The 17946-nt window shown below is 31.4% G+C and overlaps 2 protein-coding genes across 5 annotated transcripts; one reads left to right on the top strand and one right to left on the bottom strand.

Annotated features, from left to right (window-relative positions):
- Positions 1–5361: 5361 nt before the first annotated feature.
- Positions 5362–8745, top strand: Ras85D (ras-like protein 1). Of its 3 annotated transcripts, none has more exons than XM_018452195.1 (5): positions 5362–5692; positions 7373–7567; positions 7757–7900; positions 7974–8180; positions 8346–8745. In XM_018452195.1, exons 2-5 carry the CDS (start codon positions 7439–7441, stop codon positions 8430–8432), a joined length of 567 nt encoding a protein of 188 aa, XP_018307697.1. In that variant the 5' UTR covers positions 5362–5692; positions 7373–7438; the 3' UTR covers positions 8433–8745. The 3 variants fall into 3 exon arrangements, with proteins under 3 accessions (XP_018307697.1, XP_018307696.1, XP_018307698.1); XM_018452194.1 differs by having other exon boundaries at positions 7370–7567; XM_018452196.1 differs by having other exon boundaries at positions 5362–5704; positions 7370–7567.
- A 2022-nt stretch (positions 8746–10767) lies between these two features.
- On the bottom strand, positions 10768–17116 carry vap (RAS p21 protein activator vap). 2 transcript variants are annotated; one of them, XM_018452189.1, is made up of 15 exons: positions 16880–17116; positions 15499–15680; positions 15175–15356; positions 14447–14844; positions 14124–14269; positions 13715–14048; positions 13171–13514; positions 12902–13093; positions 12627–12776; positions 12505–12553; positions 12211–12429; positions 11897–12129; positions 11618–11759; positions 11327–11467; positions 10768–11240 (listed from the first exon to the last, which is right to left on the bottom strand). In XM_018452189.1, exons 1-15 carry the CDS (start codon positions 16925–16927, stop codon positions 11163–11165), a joined length of 2838 nt encoding a protein of 945 aa, XP_018307691.1. In that variant the 5' UTR covers positions 16928–17116; the 3' UTR covers positions 10768–11162. The 2 variants fall into 2 exon arrangements, with proteins under 2 accessions (XP_018307691.1, XP_018307692.1); XM_018452190.1 differs by having other exon boundaries at positions 13171–13217.
- Positions 17117–17946: the final 830 nt, after the last annotated feature.

Here is a 17946-nt window from a genome sequence, read left to right as displayed (position 1 = left end):
CAAATATTTTTGTAAACAGATATAATAAATATTTTTATAAAAAATTGTAAGAAATCATTAATGTGTTTTCAAATGATAATATTCGTACATATATACAACGATCGAGCAGAAAAATGATTGTAAAAACTAGTTTCTCATATAATATTACCAGGAATGAACATATAATATAATCATTTTTTTATATTTCAGGAATATTATTTAATATTATATAATTTTAATAAAATATCATTATAAAATATTACGTTTAATATTTTAAGAATATGTGCCTAAAACACTATCTAATATTAAATAATATTATTATTAAATATTATTATGCGCTAGTGAAATTATGTCATAAATAGGTTCAAAATAGAAAAAGTAACAATAAAAGTAACTGTAAAATGTATTATCGTTACTAAAAAAAGTAACTTGTAACAGTAACTTACAAGTATAATGAGTTACTTCCATTTCTTGAATATTCACTCGCGATAATAAAGATGAATATTTTTAAATGTTTATTGACTGTAATTTCATATTAAATAATTTTAATAATTACATATCTACTATATAATATTAATAAAATTTTCAAAGAACGATAAGATAGTATCCTTTACAAAAGAGTTTTCAAATTCAAAACGCACAGCAAAGTACTTCACTCGCGGAAGCTTAATATTTTCAAATTATAAGTATAAATCTACTGTGTTTATGACATATTGTGACTATGAAGGCGTTCCATGTACTTTTGTTCTCGGCCTTAATCGGAATTGTTTTTGCAAAATCAGCATGTATACATTGATGTATCATAATAGTACACCACAGATTGATACATAATAATTGCAAAAAAATTACAAACAGTTTTTATTATTGCATTCTATCTATCAACGTGTGAGAAGTGAACGTCACTAAAAGCATATAAAGATATCTTCTATAAATAAAAAAAAGCTTGTAGATATAAAAAATGAATATTTTAACAGGATATATACTTTAATTTACTTTAAGAGTATAATATCTTCATATAATACGTATATCTATTTATTTTAACTCACTATCGAAAATAATATTTTTTTAAATAACATTTTGGCACGTTAAAGAACCAATATTAATAATTGCATTGACACGTTAAGAATTTCTAATTGCATTGAAAAATATGATACTGAGACACTAAAAGGTTCTAGATACTCAACGTACAAAGTAGAAATTTACATTAGGTTTATTTCTTAGAACTTATTATTTATTTAATGAACTTGAATAATTTTATGCTTGAAATTGTCAGCTAAATTAATTATTAATAAACTTCTTTTAATTCAGTCTTTCATCTTCTTTTAATGAGACTTTTGATTAAGCAGGATCATCTTCTTCAAATTCCATTAAACTGTCTAATGATACAAGACTAATGGAAGTAGGGATATCACACACACACACACACACACACACACACACACACACACACACACACACACACACACACACACACACACACACACAAACACACACACACACACACACACACACACACACACACACACACACACACACACACACACACACACACACACACACACACCTGATGTATTAACGCAATCGATATGTTCGAATTCACATTTGAATTATAAAATTAAAAAAAATTGCGAAAATTGCAAAATGGTAGAGGATTTTTTTACTTAGTTTAGTCCGCTTTACCTGCCTTTACAACGAGAAATTATGCGGTCATTACTGGTTACCCTGTATATAAAAATACATTATAAAAATAAAATTAAAATTAACTGCCACATTTTATGTATTAATACGTTATATTATTGTTATTACAAGAATAATTTTACGTATCTTTACTTTATAAAAAGCATTATATTCTGCGCATAACTTCAATATATGAAATAATTTATCAGAGTTATCAGCATCGAACTCAAGTCGAGACACGTGTCACACGCTAAAAGCCACGTACGTAAAAAGCATCCACATTTGTGTTTATATAAATAGACATAATATTCCAAGAATAGTTACGTTTATAATCGTTTATGGCCTTGTAATAATATGTACGTATAAATAATTCCGCGAAAAAAAAGGCAATTTGATCTAGATTATCTATGTGTTTATTCTGTCGTTTAATACTTGCTGGTTGAACGGCGTACATTATACATACATATACATTATCTATCAATGTACATATTTTATAGTGTAATTCTCACAATGTTTCTAGAAGATCTGCAAAACTATTTCTGAAATTCTTATAAAAAATATTAAAACGTATTTGTGTCTCGTGCAGCAAGAATTAATTCAAATTACTACCCGACGATCCGGAAAATATGACAAAGACGTGACAAACAGCGCTGGCACCATTATTGATCATCGGCTCGTTCTACAATTTGGACTTATTCGAATATCCACTTGGACAAACTAGGTCGTATCTCTCTTGTCTGTATATCTTGGTCACATGGAGCTATTTTACGTATTCCATTTACTATCCATTGTACATCGTGCTGGAAGGTGTATTCTCGACCTCAATATCTATCATATATTTAATGCTGATCATCACAATTACATCGATTATTAGTTTCTTTCGTTTTAAGGTAAAAATTTAAAAATATATATTATGGTCGCGCTAATATTACTTTTAAAATTTTTTAACCTTTGTTTAATCATTTTTTGCATTAAGTGCATTAAAGGAGTCTTGATCTCACAATTATAGGCAAGATACGAATATAAAATATACAAATATAAAAAGTTTTTGAACAGATCAATATAAAAAGTTTTTGAACAGATCAATTTTATATTATTATTTATTGTAGACAAAATATATTTCATAAAATTAATGTTTGTATTCATATTATTTTTCTAAATTGGATTTTGACATAACTTTTTTAAATCTTATATTTCAAATACTACACCCAGACAGCACACAATATTTATAAAATATTCACAAAATGTTTATAAATATTTGTAAGATTTATTTTAAATATTTTTTGTGATTTTACATTTCATAAACATTTCACAAACAGATCATAAACATTTATTATAAATAATATAAAATATTTATTGTAAAGTTATAGTAAAAAATGCTGTGAAAATACTTAATGGTACATTATATAATCCAAGTAAAAAATACTTTTTAGAAATATTTATTTATATTTATGATATATATTACATAAAATATTTGATCTATATTTTAATGATATTTCGAATAAAGCTTTATATAAAATATGTATGAAATATGAATATTAATAAATATTTTCATAAATATTCTGTGCTGTCTAGGTAATTAAATAACTCTTTTATCTGTCACATTTGATTCTATATATATTGCAATAACAATTTCTATTCAATGGAAATTATAGAGCTAGGTAAGGTCTTTTAATGCCATAATTATTAAAAACAAATAAGATAAATTCTAACAAACGTTTCTATCCCGATCGGTCATTCTCAATGTAACATAACTTACAATTTAAAAATTAAACCGATACATATTGTCAACGCAGTGATAAAATTGCGAAAAAACAAAAATTAAACTATAACATTCTTTTTTAATACTCACTCTTGTTTCCTCAATAGTAAAAAACTGGAGGCAGCCACACGACTTTTCTGTATGGGTTGGAGTTTCTTTTTATATAGCGTAGGTGTACATCAAAGTATAAAAAGTGTTAAAAACGGCGTTAAATCTAGAAAATTACAATGGTATTACAATATGCTTGTAAATGAGCATTGTCGTAATTGCAGAATAAATAATATAATAAAACAATTGAGTATAAATTAAATCCTTAAAGTACCTGACAAATTGGTTGTAATCTATTTAAAAACGAATCGACGATACTTAATATAAAAAGCTATTGATAAAGCAACACAAATTGAACAAATTCAGCACAAGAGAACTCAAATCTAAATTATAAATGTTCACTCGGTACGTTGTAAAATAATAATGACTTATAAAAGGCAGAGGATAAGTGGATGAGTAGAAGAAGTGTAAAAGGAGGGGATATCTAAAGAAGGGGATAATGATTGTAGGATGGGAAGACACGTGTATATCAGATAAAAATTCTACCCTATAAGCGCATAATATTATTTAATATTAAATAATATTTTAGGCATATTCTCAGAATATTAAATATAACATTTTAATAATATTTTACTAAAATTATATAATATTAAATAATATTCCTGAAATATTAATGGATGGTGTTATATGTCCACTCCTAATAATATTATAGTTAGAGTTCTGGTTGTTCCCCAAAGTTATATCGATTGTCCTATATGAGTCAAAGTGCTAAAATGAACGGTAAAGAAGTTATAGTCTTCAAAGTTTCGGAATCGTGAACTTGGCCTCCTCGAAACTTCAAATGGTGTTTTCACCGCTTTAATCGACGGAACTCTTTCTAAAATTGATAGAGAACTCTAAAATTCTTCGGGGGGCAACTAGAACTCTGCTTATTTTTTCAAAATTTTGAAAATGAGCCAGCTTAACCGGTTAAGTGGTATTGTAGCATATATGCACAAAAAGAATCCGTGCCAAAAGTGGTATTGTAGCATATATGCACATCTTGAATAACTTCTATATTATTCAACGAATTTGCTTGAAATTTGGTATACTATTGTTTTTTGGGCTTCTGAACTCGATTTTGGCGTCAAATTTGTGATAACCCTTTTGTAAACCTGAATAAGGATCGTTGAAAGTATGAATTATTGGTTCAAAATTAGCGTTTTCATTGAAAGTTAGATTTTTTAACAATTGATTCAATCTTTCATCTAATGGAATATCATCAGAATCAACATATTCCAAATCTTCTTGATCCGAATTTTCATCACAACTGTTTGATGAATTACTTTCTGTATCATTATCTGTAATTTCCTCCGCAAAAAAATCATCGTCACTTTCTTCCAAATCAGACAAATTGCAGTCAGAAGATACAGGTGAAGGTGATCGTGTTCTCTTCTTAGATTGTTTTGTCATTTTTTTGAACTCGGACATGTTTTACATTTATTTGTAAATATCGCGCTGGAACGAATCAGTCCGGCTCTTTATATACGAAATGAAATCAGCGACCCAAAAAACCCCCAGGGCCAAATTTTGGTATATTTTAGTTCACAATTGACGCCTACCACTTTTTTTAAAAAAATATTTATATTTTCGAAATATTATAATAACATTATTTTAATTTTTTTTTTTTTTTTAATAATATTTATGTAACATTCTAGGAACATTTTGCGCTTATAGGGTATAGATTTGTAGAAAAACTATGATAAGTTTCTATTGAATTATCTTAATTTTGGCGATACGTGTAAACATATACATGATATGAGTATTTAATTAATCATTTTGACATGCATATTGTACCACTTTAGTACATTATATTCTTTAAATATATTGCTAGAAAGTTGTTATATCGTGTTCGGTGTAAAAGGATTAGCGCCATCTCTGGGCGCGATTCGTTACTCGCTCGATCAGTGATGAAACAACACCCTTCCCGACACTTCCGTGATTCCGCGCTGTCGCGATCGTCGTGGTACTCGTGCTCGTCGTCGTCGACGTCGTCGTTGTCATCGGGGGAGAGGGCTGAGGGACATTGGCAGCACTGACGATGCTCCTTTCCAGATGGTATCTCCTGTCTCCGGTGACTAATACAATACACGACCATACGCGACTAGCGTGCATACTACGGAGAGGAGGAACGTTTCGAACGGCCCGTTTCGTGCAACGCGTGAAATGAGCATTCCTTGAGTCGCAGTAAGTGGCGAGGTGCACGAACGCGCATTCTTTCTTTCTCATTCTCTCGCGCTCTTTCTCAGTTTCCCCTCGGCATCGTCGTCTGTCGCGATTGTTTACCGCTGAGAAACAACGCCGACTTGTCGATCACCCTCTCCTTCAGCTCGAGGATATCCTAGTCGAGTAACACCTTCTTGATCGACGATCTGTCCGGAGCCGTCGCGCGACTACGATCGATCTCCGTGTGTTCGTCCACAAACATTTCTCACACGATCACGCGATTGTTAGGACGACCTGCCGCTTATTTATATCACTCCCTTTTTTTTTCCTGTTGTTCGAAAGCCGTCCAGGACACGGAACTGCCATCGAAAAATGATCTACGCGTAAGGTGAACGTCACGCGCGCGCCTAGCTCCGTTAAGGCACATGTAGTAATTGCGAGTGACTAATATCCAGCGATTATATGATTGCGTTGGGTAAGAGAGGCACTAGGCTATCACTTAATAAGCTAAACAACTTGAAGACTATTACTGCTGTGAATGCTCTTCTCTCATTAAACCGTGTTGGCCTGTACGTTTCACAATGTATTTCTCCTTAAATGTGCCTTTGACATGTCATAAAAACTAGCATTCTGTAGATGAAAATAGCAGACAAATACAAAGATATAAGTTTATAAGTTCAGTAAGAAATCATACAATGGTTGCAAAGCTGCTTTTCTGCTGAATGCAAGAGATAATTGTCAACAACCAATAGGGAACAAAGGTCGAAACTGGATCTTTAACACTTAAATAATTTCATGTGACTTCGTATATACTATATGTGTACAAACATATATGTTTGTAGTCATTTGAACTGCATATCGAGATTTTTTAAAACACAGCTGAACTACTGTTTAAGTAATTTGATGCTCAATAGGCATCTGTTAAAAAGATCTTGATATGCTGGAAATTTGTAAATAAATTTATTATTAGATAATTGTCAATTAAAACTTTCAAATTATACTATCTATTGTATTTGTTGAAAAGATATGCTTTGGAGATAAATTGAAATATTACTTGGAGTTGAGTTAAACTTAATTCATAAGTACTGTTTCTTTAGAAGTTTTTTCCTTATTTGATAAGTGATAAAAAATAAAAAGATTTAATGTAATTGATAAAATCTACTTGATAAAATCTACTAAATTTTAATCGATTATACATCGATTTTTATTTTGTACATAATTATTTTCCATCTTTCAATTAATTTTTATATCCCCTACTATTGTGCAATATACAGATAAGTTTAATCTCTATTATTTCCAAACTTCTAAAAATCATGTTACTTGTAGGATAACCTGATAAATTAAATTGTTTCATCTGTATGAAAAGTAAAATCTATAAAAACTTGTATAATAACATGTAAATATAATATATAAAAACTTTTAATAACTTTTAATAACAAATTGATAGAATTAGTTACACTCAGCATCTCTTTACTTTTTATATGAAGCATCTGGATATATAAAAATATATGTTCTTGATTTATTTATCTATTTTATCTTATCTGTCGGATGAGATTTCTAAAAAAAATTATTTTTTTTTAAATGAGACTTCTTAATAATAAATTGTATAAAAAGTTTTAACACAGAGATTGAATTAATATAAAAAAAGAATATATATATATATATGTAATTATATCATAGTCTTGTATTTATTATCAGCAGACAATCCAAGAAGAAGTGATCAGAGAGAAATAATACAAATCATAAGCTGTGTTAAGAAACTACATTATGACGGAATACAAGCTCGTGGTAGTTGGAGCTGGAGGTGTTGGAAAATCTGCTTTAACCATCCAACTCATACAGAATCATTTTGTCGACGAGTATGATCCAACGATCGAAGACTCGTATCGAAAACAAGTAAGCACACCAACTTAATTTCTTTCATGATTTCGTAATAATTTCCAATAATTATTTCACATTGAATTATTGTTAGATCTAATCAATAACGAATATATTTTAATAATGTAGAAATCTAGAAGATTTAAAATTACAGCTTATGTTCGTTTTTTTATTTCATTAAATACATCTCAAAATGTTGGTAAACAGGTAGTGATCGATGGTGAAACGTGCCTTCTTGATATATTAGACACAGCTGGACAAGAAGAATATAGTGCAATGAGAGATCAGTATATGAGAACAGGAGAAGGATTCTTGTTAGTGTTTGCCGTAAATTCGGCTAAAAGTTTTGAGGTGAGTATGTTAGGTAGAGAAGCAATTTGTTTAATTTATAATTTTGAAATGCATTGCACCTTCAACATTACAGGACATTGGTACGTATAGGGAACAAATAAAACGAGTAAAAGATGCAGAAGAAGTACCAATGGTCTTAGTGGGAAATAAGTGTGATCTTCAACAGTCTTGGGCGGTAAACATGACTCAAGCGAGAGAGGTCGCGCGACAGTATGGTGTGCCATTTGTAGAAACTTCCGCGAAAACGAGAATGGGTGTAGACGATGCATTTTATACTTTGGTGAGCAAACATTTTCTTCCTTCTCTATATCTTTAAAGTATTATGCATTTCAAGTAACATGATAATACTCGTGATATATTTTCATATATCGAAAATTTTTCATAACTACGTTTGAAATAGTTTCGCGAAAAATTTCAAGTGTCAAAGTTCTGTCATACATTTCAGGTCAGAGAAATACGAAAAGATAAAGAACGCACAGGTAAACCACCTGGCAGTAGTGGGCACAAGAAACGTCGATGCTTTATTTTATAAGTCTTTGGATAACACCAATATACTTTTACTCGACTACTATGCAAAAATAGGATATGAAAAGCCTTACATTATGTTCACAGCACAAATATTTACAGCTTATCCTATAGAATATTGTAATGAATTGCAAGCACAATTTTTTCTATACATTGAGAGAGAAGAACAAATTACCTAATAGTACGTTTTTACTAATGGGCTTATGTTGCATATAAGAATGTTTACATTTTGGCAGCTTGCCATGCAATTCCATTACTGAAGCGTCTTAACCCTTGATTGAATGAAAGAATAGTGTTGATTTTTTTAATTACATATGTTAAATTTTATATATATATATATATGCTTATAAAATTTACAAAATTACTTTGCAAATATTACACTAAATTTTACTCTAATATTTGACAAGTATTGGGCCCTTGTCTTTATAACACAGAAAATTTATAAGACAAAGATAAAAAAATAGACCGAAATGGCGAAACATAACATGTGGCATGAAATGTGATATATATATATATATGTATATATATTGCAAGTGTTTATTTTATAGATTTAGTTAATATATGCCATCAATCACATGTTGCACTAATGTATTTTAATTAAACAGCAATATATTAGTAAAATAAAATTATTCAATGAATCGTTTTAATTGTTTACAACTTGTGAATTAAGTTTTGTATTATTGCCATTTTGTACCTCAAACAATTGCCAAGTAACTAAAATTATCATTCTAAAAAGAAGCTCTGAATCACAGAAACGATATCACAAACTTAATTCATTATGTGCTGTGATTAGATATTCTTAAGTACATCAAGCGAATTAGTTAAGTATACTGTGATTAAGTCTGCAATTTTTAAATAAGACTTTATTTGGTAGATATATATAGAAGACGCGGGGGAGAAGGGAGTACACGATATAATTGTATTCTCTAAGCAATTTATTTTTTTGGTACAATTTAGAAATAGACAAATCAGATGATGATTATTGTATAATTATACCAAAATAAAACTGCATGCCAACTAAATTTCAACAGGAGAACGTCGCTTTCCTGTATTAACTTTTCATGCTACTAACATATTATTAACCAAAGGCTTAATATTTAACTATACATTTATTATAGAGATAGCGAATTTATCATAAGAAGGCTATATTTCTGCTAATATATGTTTATAAATTTATCTTTCTCTACAGTTTATATAAGAATTTATGAAGTGTATCTCTTAAAACTATTGTCTCTTCTCTCCTAAATTTTAAGAAGAAGCGTAAGTTAGATACTGTTACTAAGAATTAAGACAGTAACAACCTTACGGTTCTACTTTACTAATAATTTGCTAATTCACTATAATATAGTATACTACAGTATACATTCATACAAATATAATAGATTAAATATGTATATATAAACATAATAGAATAAATATATATATATATATATATACACATACATGTATTTTTTCTATTATACTTTTATAAATATACATATACATATAATCACGATTGCGATATATTCATAGTTCAGTAAAATTATTATAATAAATGATGAACATAGCATGGTACTCAAGTTAATTGAGTATTTTTTTCTGACAATAAAATAATTTCGATACAATGAATTTATTCTTCAATCAACGTACAACGTAAATATTGACGACTAGATTCTGTAATATGTTCAAGGAGCAATCAAGGGTTAAATCCTTCATTCAAACAATGCAAACAACTTCCATATTATCGAATGCGCATACATATAGTATTTTCTAATATTAATGTTTTCAGCTAAAATGAAAATGTGTATGTATGTATAAATATACACAGAATAGATATCATTTTTTTACACAATTCAATTTCGTAATAAAACTTTTTTAAAACTTGTTTGTTATATGCATTCACTTGTCGAATGCTTGCCTATGAGATTGTTATAGCTCATCCATACTATTCACTTTTCTATATAATAACTATAAAAGTCTTCATATTCATTAATTCCTTTTAACAATAATTCATCATCGATATACGAGCCTTTAGATAGAAATAAATCATTTATAAATAATATCATTCAACAATATTCACGTTTCAGCTATATTACAATCGAAATTCGTAGATCAAGAAATTTTATGTAAAATTCGATTATATGTCAATTTTTGCCTGTATTTATTGAAATTCTTCAAATGTTTAAGATACATATATAAACTTGTATTTAATATATTTCATCTTATCCAATATATACGATATCAAAATGTTCACGACAAAGTTATATCTGTTTTTGAAATATACTAATATAAATAATATACAGTTATATTTTATTGACCTTAATTGCACATCGCCTTCGATTGCAAATACTTTATTTAGAAATTTAATTAAGTAATACGCTCCAATACTTCGGGGCAATGGGCTTAAAATTACCAAAAGATCAAGATATTTCGATTGAAGTTGCATTTATTTTCGAGCACCTAAGTAAATATAAAATTGTTATATGCTATATAATTCTGTATGTATCTATATCACTGTCATGTTTTACTGTCGCTATAATATTTATAATAAACTAACTTCTAATTGCATATGAAATAGTAAATGTAGGCTTGAGTGTATACAGTAATATATATGGCACGTCAGTCTGTACGTTTAATTACTTAATCGTAATTATTAAATACTACTATATGTTATCCGTGCGCGCGCGCGCGCGCATCAATTGAATTTTATAAATCATTTTATTGTGTTTGGCATTGTTCATGGCTGATGGCTTTAGCACTACCGTATCATTTCCATATACTTCTGCTTATGTTTGCTTAACATTTCAGTCACCGTTACCAGCTGTTTAATTGTTGGCTGTAAGCACAAATGTAATTTTTGAAGTATGTTTTTTAAGTATGCATCCTCGTGCACATCTTCGTAACTGTACATTAGAGACATACCTGTGTCTTCGACAAAACTTGAAGTTCCTTTAAATGTGAAACACAGATATGATGCAACGTCGCCAAGTCTCTCGCAGTGTCTGACACGCTTTTGGTTCTTGGATCCGTAGCTTCTGATGGTTCTGGTTTCTCAGCAACATTCTGCACATACAACATTGTATAAATTAAATACAATCTTCATTTATTATTTCAATCATCTTCATTTACATTAAATGATATCGCATCAAAAATTGTCCACAAACCCATATATGTGGAATATATAGAATTAAAATAAATATAAAATAAACTTACAGACAGCTGGTCGAGGAACACTACCATTCGTTCTTTATTTTTAAGGATGAATGGGTTTACAACTTCCATGTACGGTTCTTTTCCACCAAATTCGACCAAATTAGCCAAATTTTGTAGACATTTTGCCACCATGACTAATGATCTATAAATAATTTAAACAATTAGTATAATATGACAATATTTAAATAAAGATATTTAAAATGACATATAAGTTATAACATAAATTTTACATTTATATGATTTTAATTCATATATTACTTTTTAGTTTATGTATCATACCTCGCAGCAGATGGAGGTGGTGGCTCAGCTATTAAATTAAACGATCTAGGATTCAATATGGCAGGGCAGAGGAGGCGTAGAAATATAAATCCGCTGACAACCCGAGTTCTGACTAGTCTTTCATGTGGCCATTTAGCAACGACTGCTCGTTGTAAGCATCCGCAAATGTATCTGAGAGTTCTCGGACAAGCATCGGGACTTGTGAAGATACTTAATGTAACTTCATCCAATACCTAAAACGAGAAAATATGCATTTTTACTAATTTTGCTAATTGCATTAATTAACACGTAATATTGCTAAAGAAATTATATACTTGTAACAAAAATTCTGCATTATTGCACGCATCTTCTGGAGAATCCATTTTCGTTGGATTCAACTCACAACTCTGTTTACTTTCAATTAGTTTCACGATCGTATCACGCAAAGCGGCTTTTAAAAACGAAGTACAAACAGATTTCATATATAAATCCATTAAAGTGGTAGTAAGACTGGCAGCTCTAAACAGAGTTGGTGTTTCATCTTCTTTCTCAACCTAATAAAATATTTTATAATTATGGTCTTATATACTTAATGATATTTTTTGTTGGTGTACTAAATTATAACTCACTTCAGCTTGATTCAATGATCGCAGGAGATCCGACTCCTTTCTTTCATGCCTACAAAATCAATAATATCAAAATCGATATCCATTTGTAATTAAATAATATTGTAGGAGATAATTATTTGTACCTAAAGATTCTAAGAAGACTATTTGCCAAGGGTACTCTATCTAAGTGGCATACATCTGCTAATGCCTTAACAACATGTAATTCTGGATCTAGTAATAATTGCTGAAGGGGGCTATATTCCTCAGGAGGCATAGCTAAATCGTGTCTATATCTGTAATACAGATATTTTTATTAACATATATGATGACTTTTATAGTAAGATCTAAATATAATATAATTGAAATATTTTTATATATCGCATTATTTCATCTATGAACAAATATTTTTAATCCTTACCGTATGCGTAAACGCAACGCGCCCCATTCTCCGATTGGTGTTACTCCTGATAATGGATACCATTCATCCATTTCTTCTCCATTAGTCAAACTCGCCAATTCAACTGTCAGATCAGCGACTTCCGTATCCTTGCTGCGCTTACCTTTGTTATACAGAGTGAGCGAGAAGGACATGACATCCGGTGGAACATCCCTGGTAAGTAAATTAATAAACATAGTAAAGAGATTTTATAATCAAGAAACTAGTTCATATAAGATTCACATACGTACTCTAGAATGAATTCTTCATCCCAGAGTGGATGTAATCCCGTTTTAACCTTTGTGCGAGCAACTTTAACATTATTTAGAGCCACTATAATAAACGGATTCGGAACTAGCTTGTACGGAAGCCTATGTGCGTCTAAGATATGCAAATGCAATGAACGTAATTCACGGAGGCGGGCAACTTTCGGAGCACGGGTAAGTTGTGATACACATAATGGTTTCAAGGCATTAATCCAGTCTAATGCGTTCTCGGAATTCGGGGCAGCCAGATAAGTTATGGTGGCCAAACATGGTAAAGCACGTTCAACTAATTGGAAACAATGAGGCCTATCAAACACACTTTCGTGGACCTAAAAAGACACTTCGGTAACTCATCCCGCGTTCACTCTAAGCTACCATTTCCTTCATTTGCTGATAAGACATGGCATATGTAAATCATGCATGTTATTACAATTACTTCTGTTACCAAATTTTTATAAAAACCTTAGATTTTGATGTTAATATGATGTATGATAATGTGATGTTCAATATTTCAGAATGTATTCCTTACCTGGTATAAGTAAGCACAGCTTAAATCAATGAGACCTTTTGGCTTGGTCCTCTTGGGATTGTCGTACAAATAGAGATGTGTGTCGGTAGCATCCACTAATAAGACAAAATATAATGCTTTCCATTTTTTATTTTTCTCCGATTTCTTTTCCAAATATCCCTGCATTTTAATCCCTTTGTTCTTCTTTGCTCCTGATTGCTCTCGACACTCCCTCAAAGTTGCATATATTTTTTCAGCATGTTGAACCTCTCTGTTTACTCTGACACTACCATCAGGTTCGGTTACCATTGCTTGAACCAAAGTATGCCCCTCCACAATTTGTTCCTTTCGGTATCTATGGTACAACAAAGTAAAATAAGAATATTAAAAATATTACTTTTTGCAGAAAATTGAAATATTAAAAATGTACCTATTAATCACAGCGTCAAGACATTCAAACGTTCTACCTCCCATAAGATAGCGTACCCCTTTTTTCTCGATTCTGAATCTCTGTATTTGGTTATTTATATGGAAAAAAAGTGAATAATCTCCCGGACTGTTATCCGATGGTCTGACCTGTGGAATAAAAATATATAAACTAGAATAAAAATATATAAACATTGAATATATACAGAAAATCAAAAAATTAAGTGTATATAAATAAAAGAATAAAGATTTAAAAAATAAAAACAAGAAAAAGATAATAACATGGTATCATTTGAAATAAATATGAGGAAATCGTCATTTTCTTACTAGGAAACTTCCAGGTCCTGCCTTCACCAGCATATCCACTGCTTCGCTTTTGGTGACATTAGGATGAAACCAGGAAAACACTGTATTAGGATCTATGGAATCATCAAGATCCTCTACTAATTCCCGAAATATTAAACCCTGTTCACCAGTTCTGTGGGCAGTGACCCACAACCATCCGTCTCCCATGTCATTGTGCACAAAAAATATATCCCCTTTTTGAAAGCTCAGTTCGTCAGTATCTGGCATTTTCGTGTATGGCAGTATCGCGACGATTCGTTTCTTATCATTTACTGGCTCCGGCGGTGGCGTTGGATGTATAAGTCTTTCTCTCTTTAAGAGATCCGAGCAATGAGTATAATACGCCACCAGATCTGAGAGACTATTAAATTGACGACCGCCTGTAACATTTTTCAAATTAAGAGTTATATATCTAACAAAGTTTTCGTAAAATAATATAAATATAAAAAGTTTAATACGTGTTATTTAATCTGCACATTGTAAATAATCTTTTGCAAGTATGTCAATTGAAAGTTTTATCTTAAAATTTAACATTTTTAGGATAAATGTTATACATATTAAATCTTTTTGCCATAATGTAATTTTATATATTAAAATATCTTTTGAAATAATATATAATAATGCACATATATGAGATATTTATTTTTTTATAAAAATATTATGTTACAAGTGTATTTAGAAATTCTTAAATTGTACATCTCTGTCTTTACCAATGTAATAATCTCCACAGACAGCTGTAATTCGAAAATGATTTATTCCAGTCCTTCCTAAGTAAGACAAAACATAGCTTCCAGGTTTCCTGTCGCTTTCACGAACCAAGTAACTACCCATTTTGCTTGCATCCCACAGTCTTTCCTCAGCTGTAAATCTATCTAATCGACCGTGATACCACCTGTAAAAGGTCACACGCTATTTTAATCTCAATTTTCTAATCGAGTATCAAGGCTCGTATGCCTTTATACATTTACATCCAACCCTATCTCAAAGTATTATACGTTTATGAAAAGTTAATAGAAATTATATTCAAGTCTCACTGATTTTCTGGCGGTGCCGTTAACAAAGTGGCGTTCGCGCCGTCAGGTTCTTCTGCATCTTGTATGTCATCCGGTATATTTTCGAGAAAGGGATCAAATTCATTTTCTGCATTCAAGGATTCGTTTTGACCACCATCCTCGCTTCCTGTACTAGGAGATCCACCTTTGCTGCTATGCTCCATCTAAAAGAGCAATGAAATGAAACTAACTGAACTTTTTATAATAAGTCATTATCTAAGCTTTAAGCCTTAAAAAATTGACCAATCACAATTGATTATTCTTATAATTTCAATTGTGATTGGTCAATTCCTTAAGGCTTAAGACTTAATAGCTATTGTAGAGAAAGCTTACCGTTTACCTAACGTTTAATTTTTTTTTCACAGTACAGAAAATAAGACAATCATAAATTAGTGATATTAACTTTTTTATTAATAATTTTTCTCTGTTTTACTCAATATGATCCCTTTTGTTCAATAAATTTTTAATAATCACTTAGGCCAGGACTGAACAGCCTTATTGATTAATTCGATATTAATATTAATTAATTAATTTGAGGAAGTTCTTTCTTTGTTTTCAAGTATGTTTAAGAGCAATCATATCTTTAACTTTTTCCTCTTTACCTTCTATTTTAAATAGTTCTAGACGAAATAATCCAGGACTTTTAAAATTTCAGAAATAGTGTCTTTTAATTGCAATTTCAAAACAAAACAAAATAAATATCAATACAGATATGATTTCATATAATAAATTTAAGACTCCAACATGCATTACCACGTGCATAACAAACGACTCTAGAGTTCATGCAAGACAAATTAAAATTTAAAGAAGAATGGATTCCAAAGTCTCCAAATACAATCTCTCAATCAGTGTAATCGAAAGAGGACATGTTTAAATAAAAAATGATATATAAATTACCTCGATGGCGCGAAGAAGAAAAAAATTAAAATAAAAATTAAAAGTAATCATCATTGTTTTATCACTCTCAGTAGCTATCAAAGATCTGATTCATTCCGACTTTCGACATTGTTATCGAGCAGTCGTTGTGAACATAAGTGTTATGTCCCAATATCATATTAAGAAAATCCAGAGTGAAATAACATACATAAAGCTGGTTTACATTCAAACGCGTCGTGCGTCCCTAATCGAGGAGTCAGGCGATAACACTGGAGATGTTGCGACGGGAGAGATAAAGCCCGGTGTGCCCCTCGCGGAAATACAGCCACGCAAGAATGTAAGGGGGAGCGAGATATTAAATGAGAAGAGTAAGGGAATCGCGCCGTGCCTTCCGCCGTTCGCGACCTCCGTTCGTCGGGAAAGAGACAATGTCGAGCTACGAGTAACGCACTCCGCTCGTGTTGCACGAGCGCACACGCATACGTACCTTGGCATTGTTGGATACGCTGGGTCCACCGCGTACAAACTCCGCCATCCCGTCGGCACGCACGCACCTCTCTCGCGTGCACGCGACTACGAAGCACGGAAGTACCCAGGCCGATCAGTCGAACGGCATGCGTCGTCTCCGCCGCGATGTTCCTTCGCGTCGTGATCGTATTTACAAATACAATTACGAAGGCAGGCTCGTATCAGTATAAAATGTATTGACGTTTCCCGGCAGCCATTTTACTATCCGCACGCGCCGATCGTGACGCATGCGCGAACATGACGAGTCGACTCGTCGACTGGTCGTGTGGTCGACTCTCGATGACGGAAAGTGAAACGATAATGGCGCGATGGTAGTTCTTTAATGAACTTTCAACAATATCCGGGAATATCGATAAGCTCGAGAGTAATGTTATCGACGGAGTAAACTCGAGTTTCGCTTTGAAATTGCGAAAAAATGCAAGGATCAAAATGGTACTTGCAAATAAAAAAATTGTAAAGCCAATATTTAAAAATAAGAATTGAGAATATTTTATAGAGATTTTGATTCGATAATACATAAAGGCCATCACACGTACAAAAATTTTAGTCGTAATCGTAAGGTCGCAAGTAAATCGACCAATCACAATCAAAATTACGATCTCGCGTTTAAAAACGCTGTGATTGGCCGATTTACTTACGGCCTTACGGTTACGACTAAAATTTTTGTACGTGTGATGGCCTTAAGCTGCATTCCGTTTCACGCATGATGCATCTTTTATTCTTGTTATTCACCGAATGTTAAATCAGAGAGAAGCCTGAAGCTGATTCTACATTAAGCTGGTTCTACATTAGTCGCATCGCAGCGTCGCAAGCATTGCGGTCCAATCATCATCAATCTAGCTCGACTCTGATTGGACCACAACGTTTGCGACACACTTGCGACACTGCGATGCGACTAATATAGAACCACAGCTTTAGGCCAGAATGAGACTAGGCATTAAAGATTGAGATTGAAGATTGAAAGATTGAAATTTGACCAATCAAAACAATAGGAGCTAAAATTCCTTTGCCCTCATTGGTCAAATT

This window comes from Mycetomoellerius zeteki, unplaced genomic scaffold (genome assembly GCF_001594055.1).
Source record: "Mycetomoellerius zeteki isolate Tzet28-1 unplaced genomic scaffold, Tzet1.0 scaffold332, whole genome shotgun sequence".
Taxonomy (NCBI): Eukaryota; Metazoa; Arthropoda; class Insecta; order Hymenoptera; family Formicidae; genus Mycetomoellerius; species Mycetomoellerius zeteki.
This window is presented reverse-complemented; position numbering and strand designations above follow the sequence as displayed.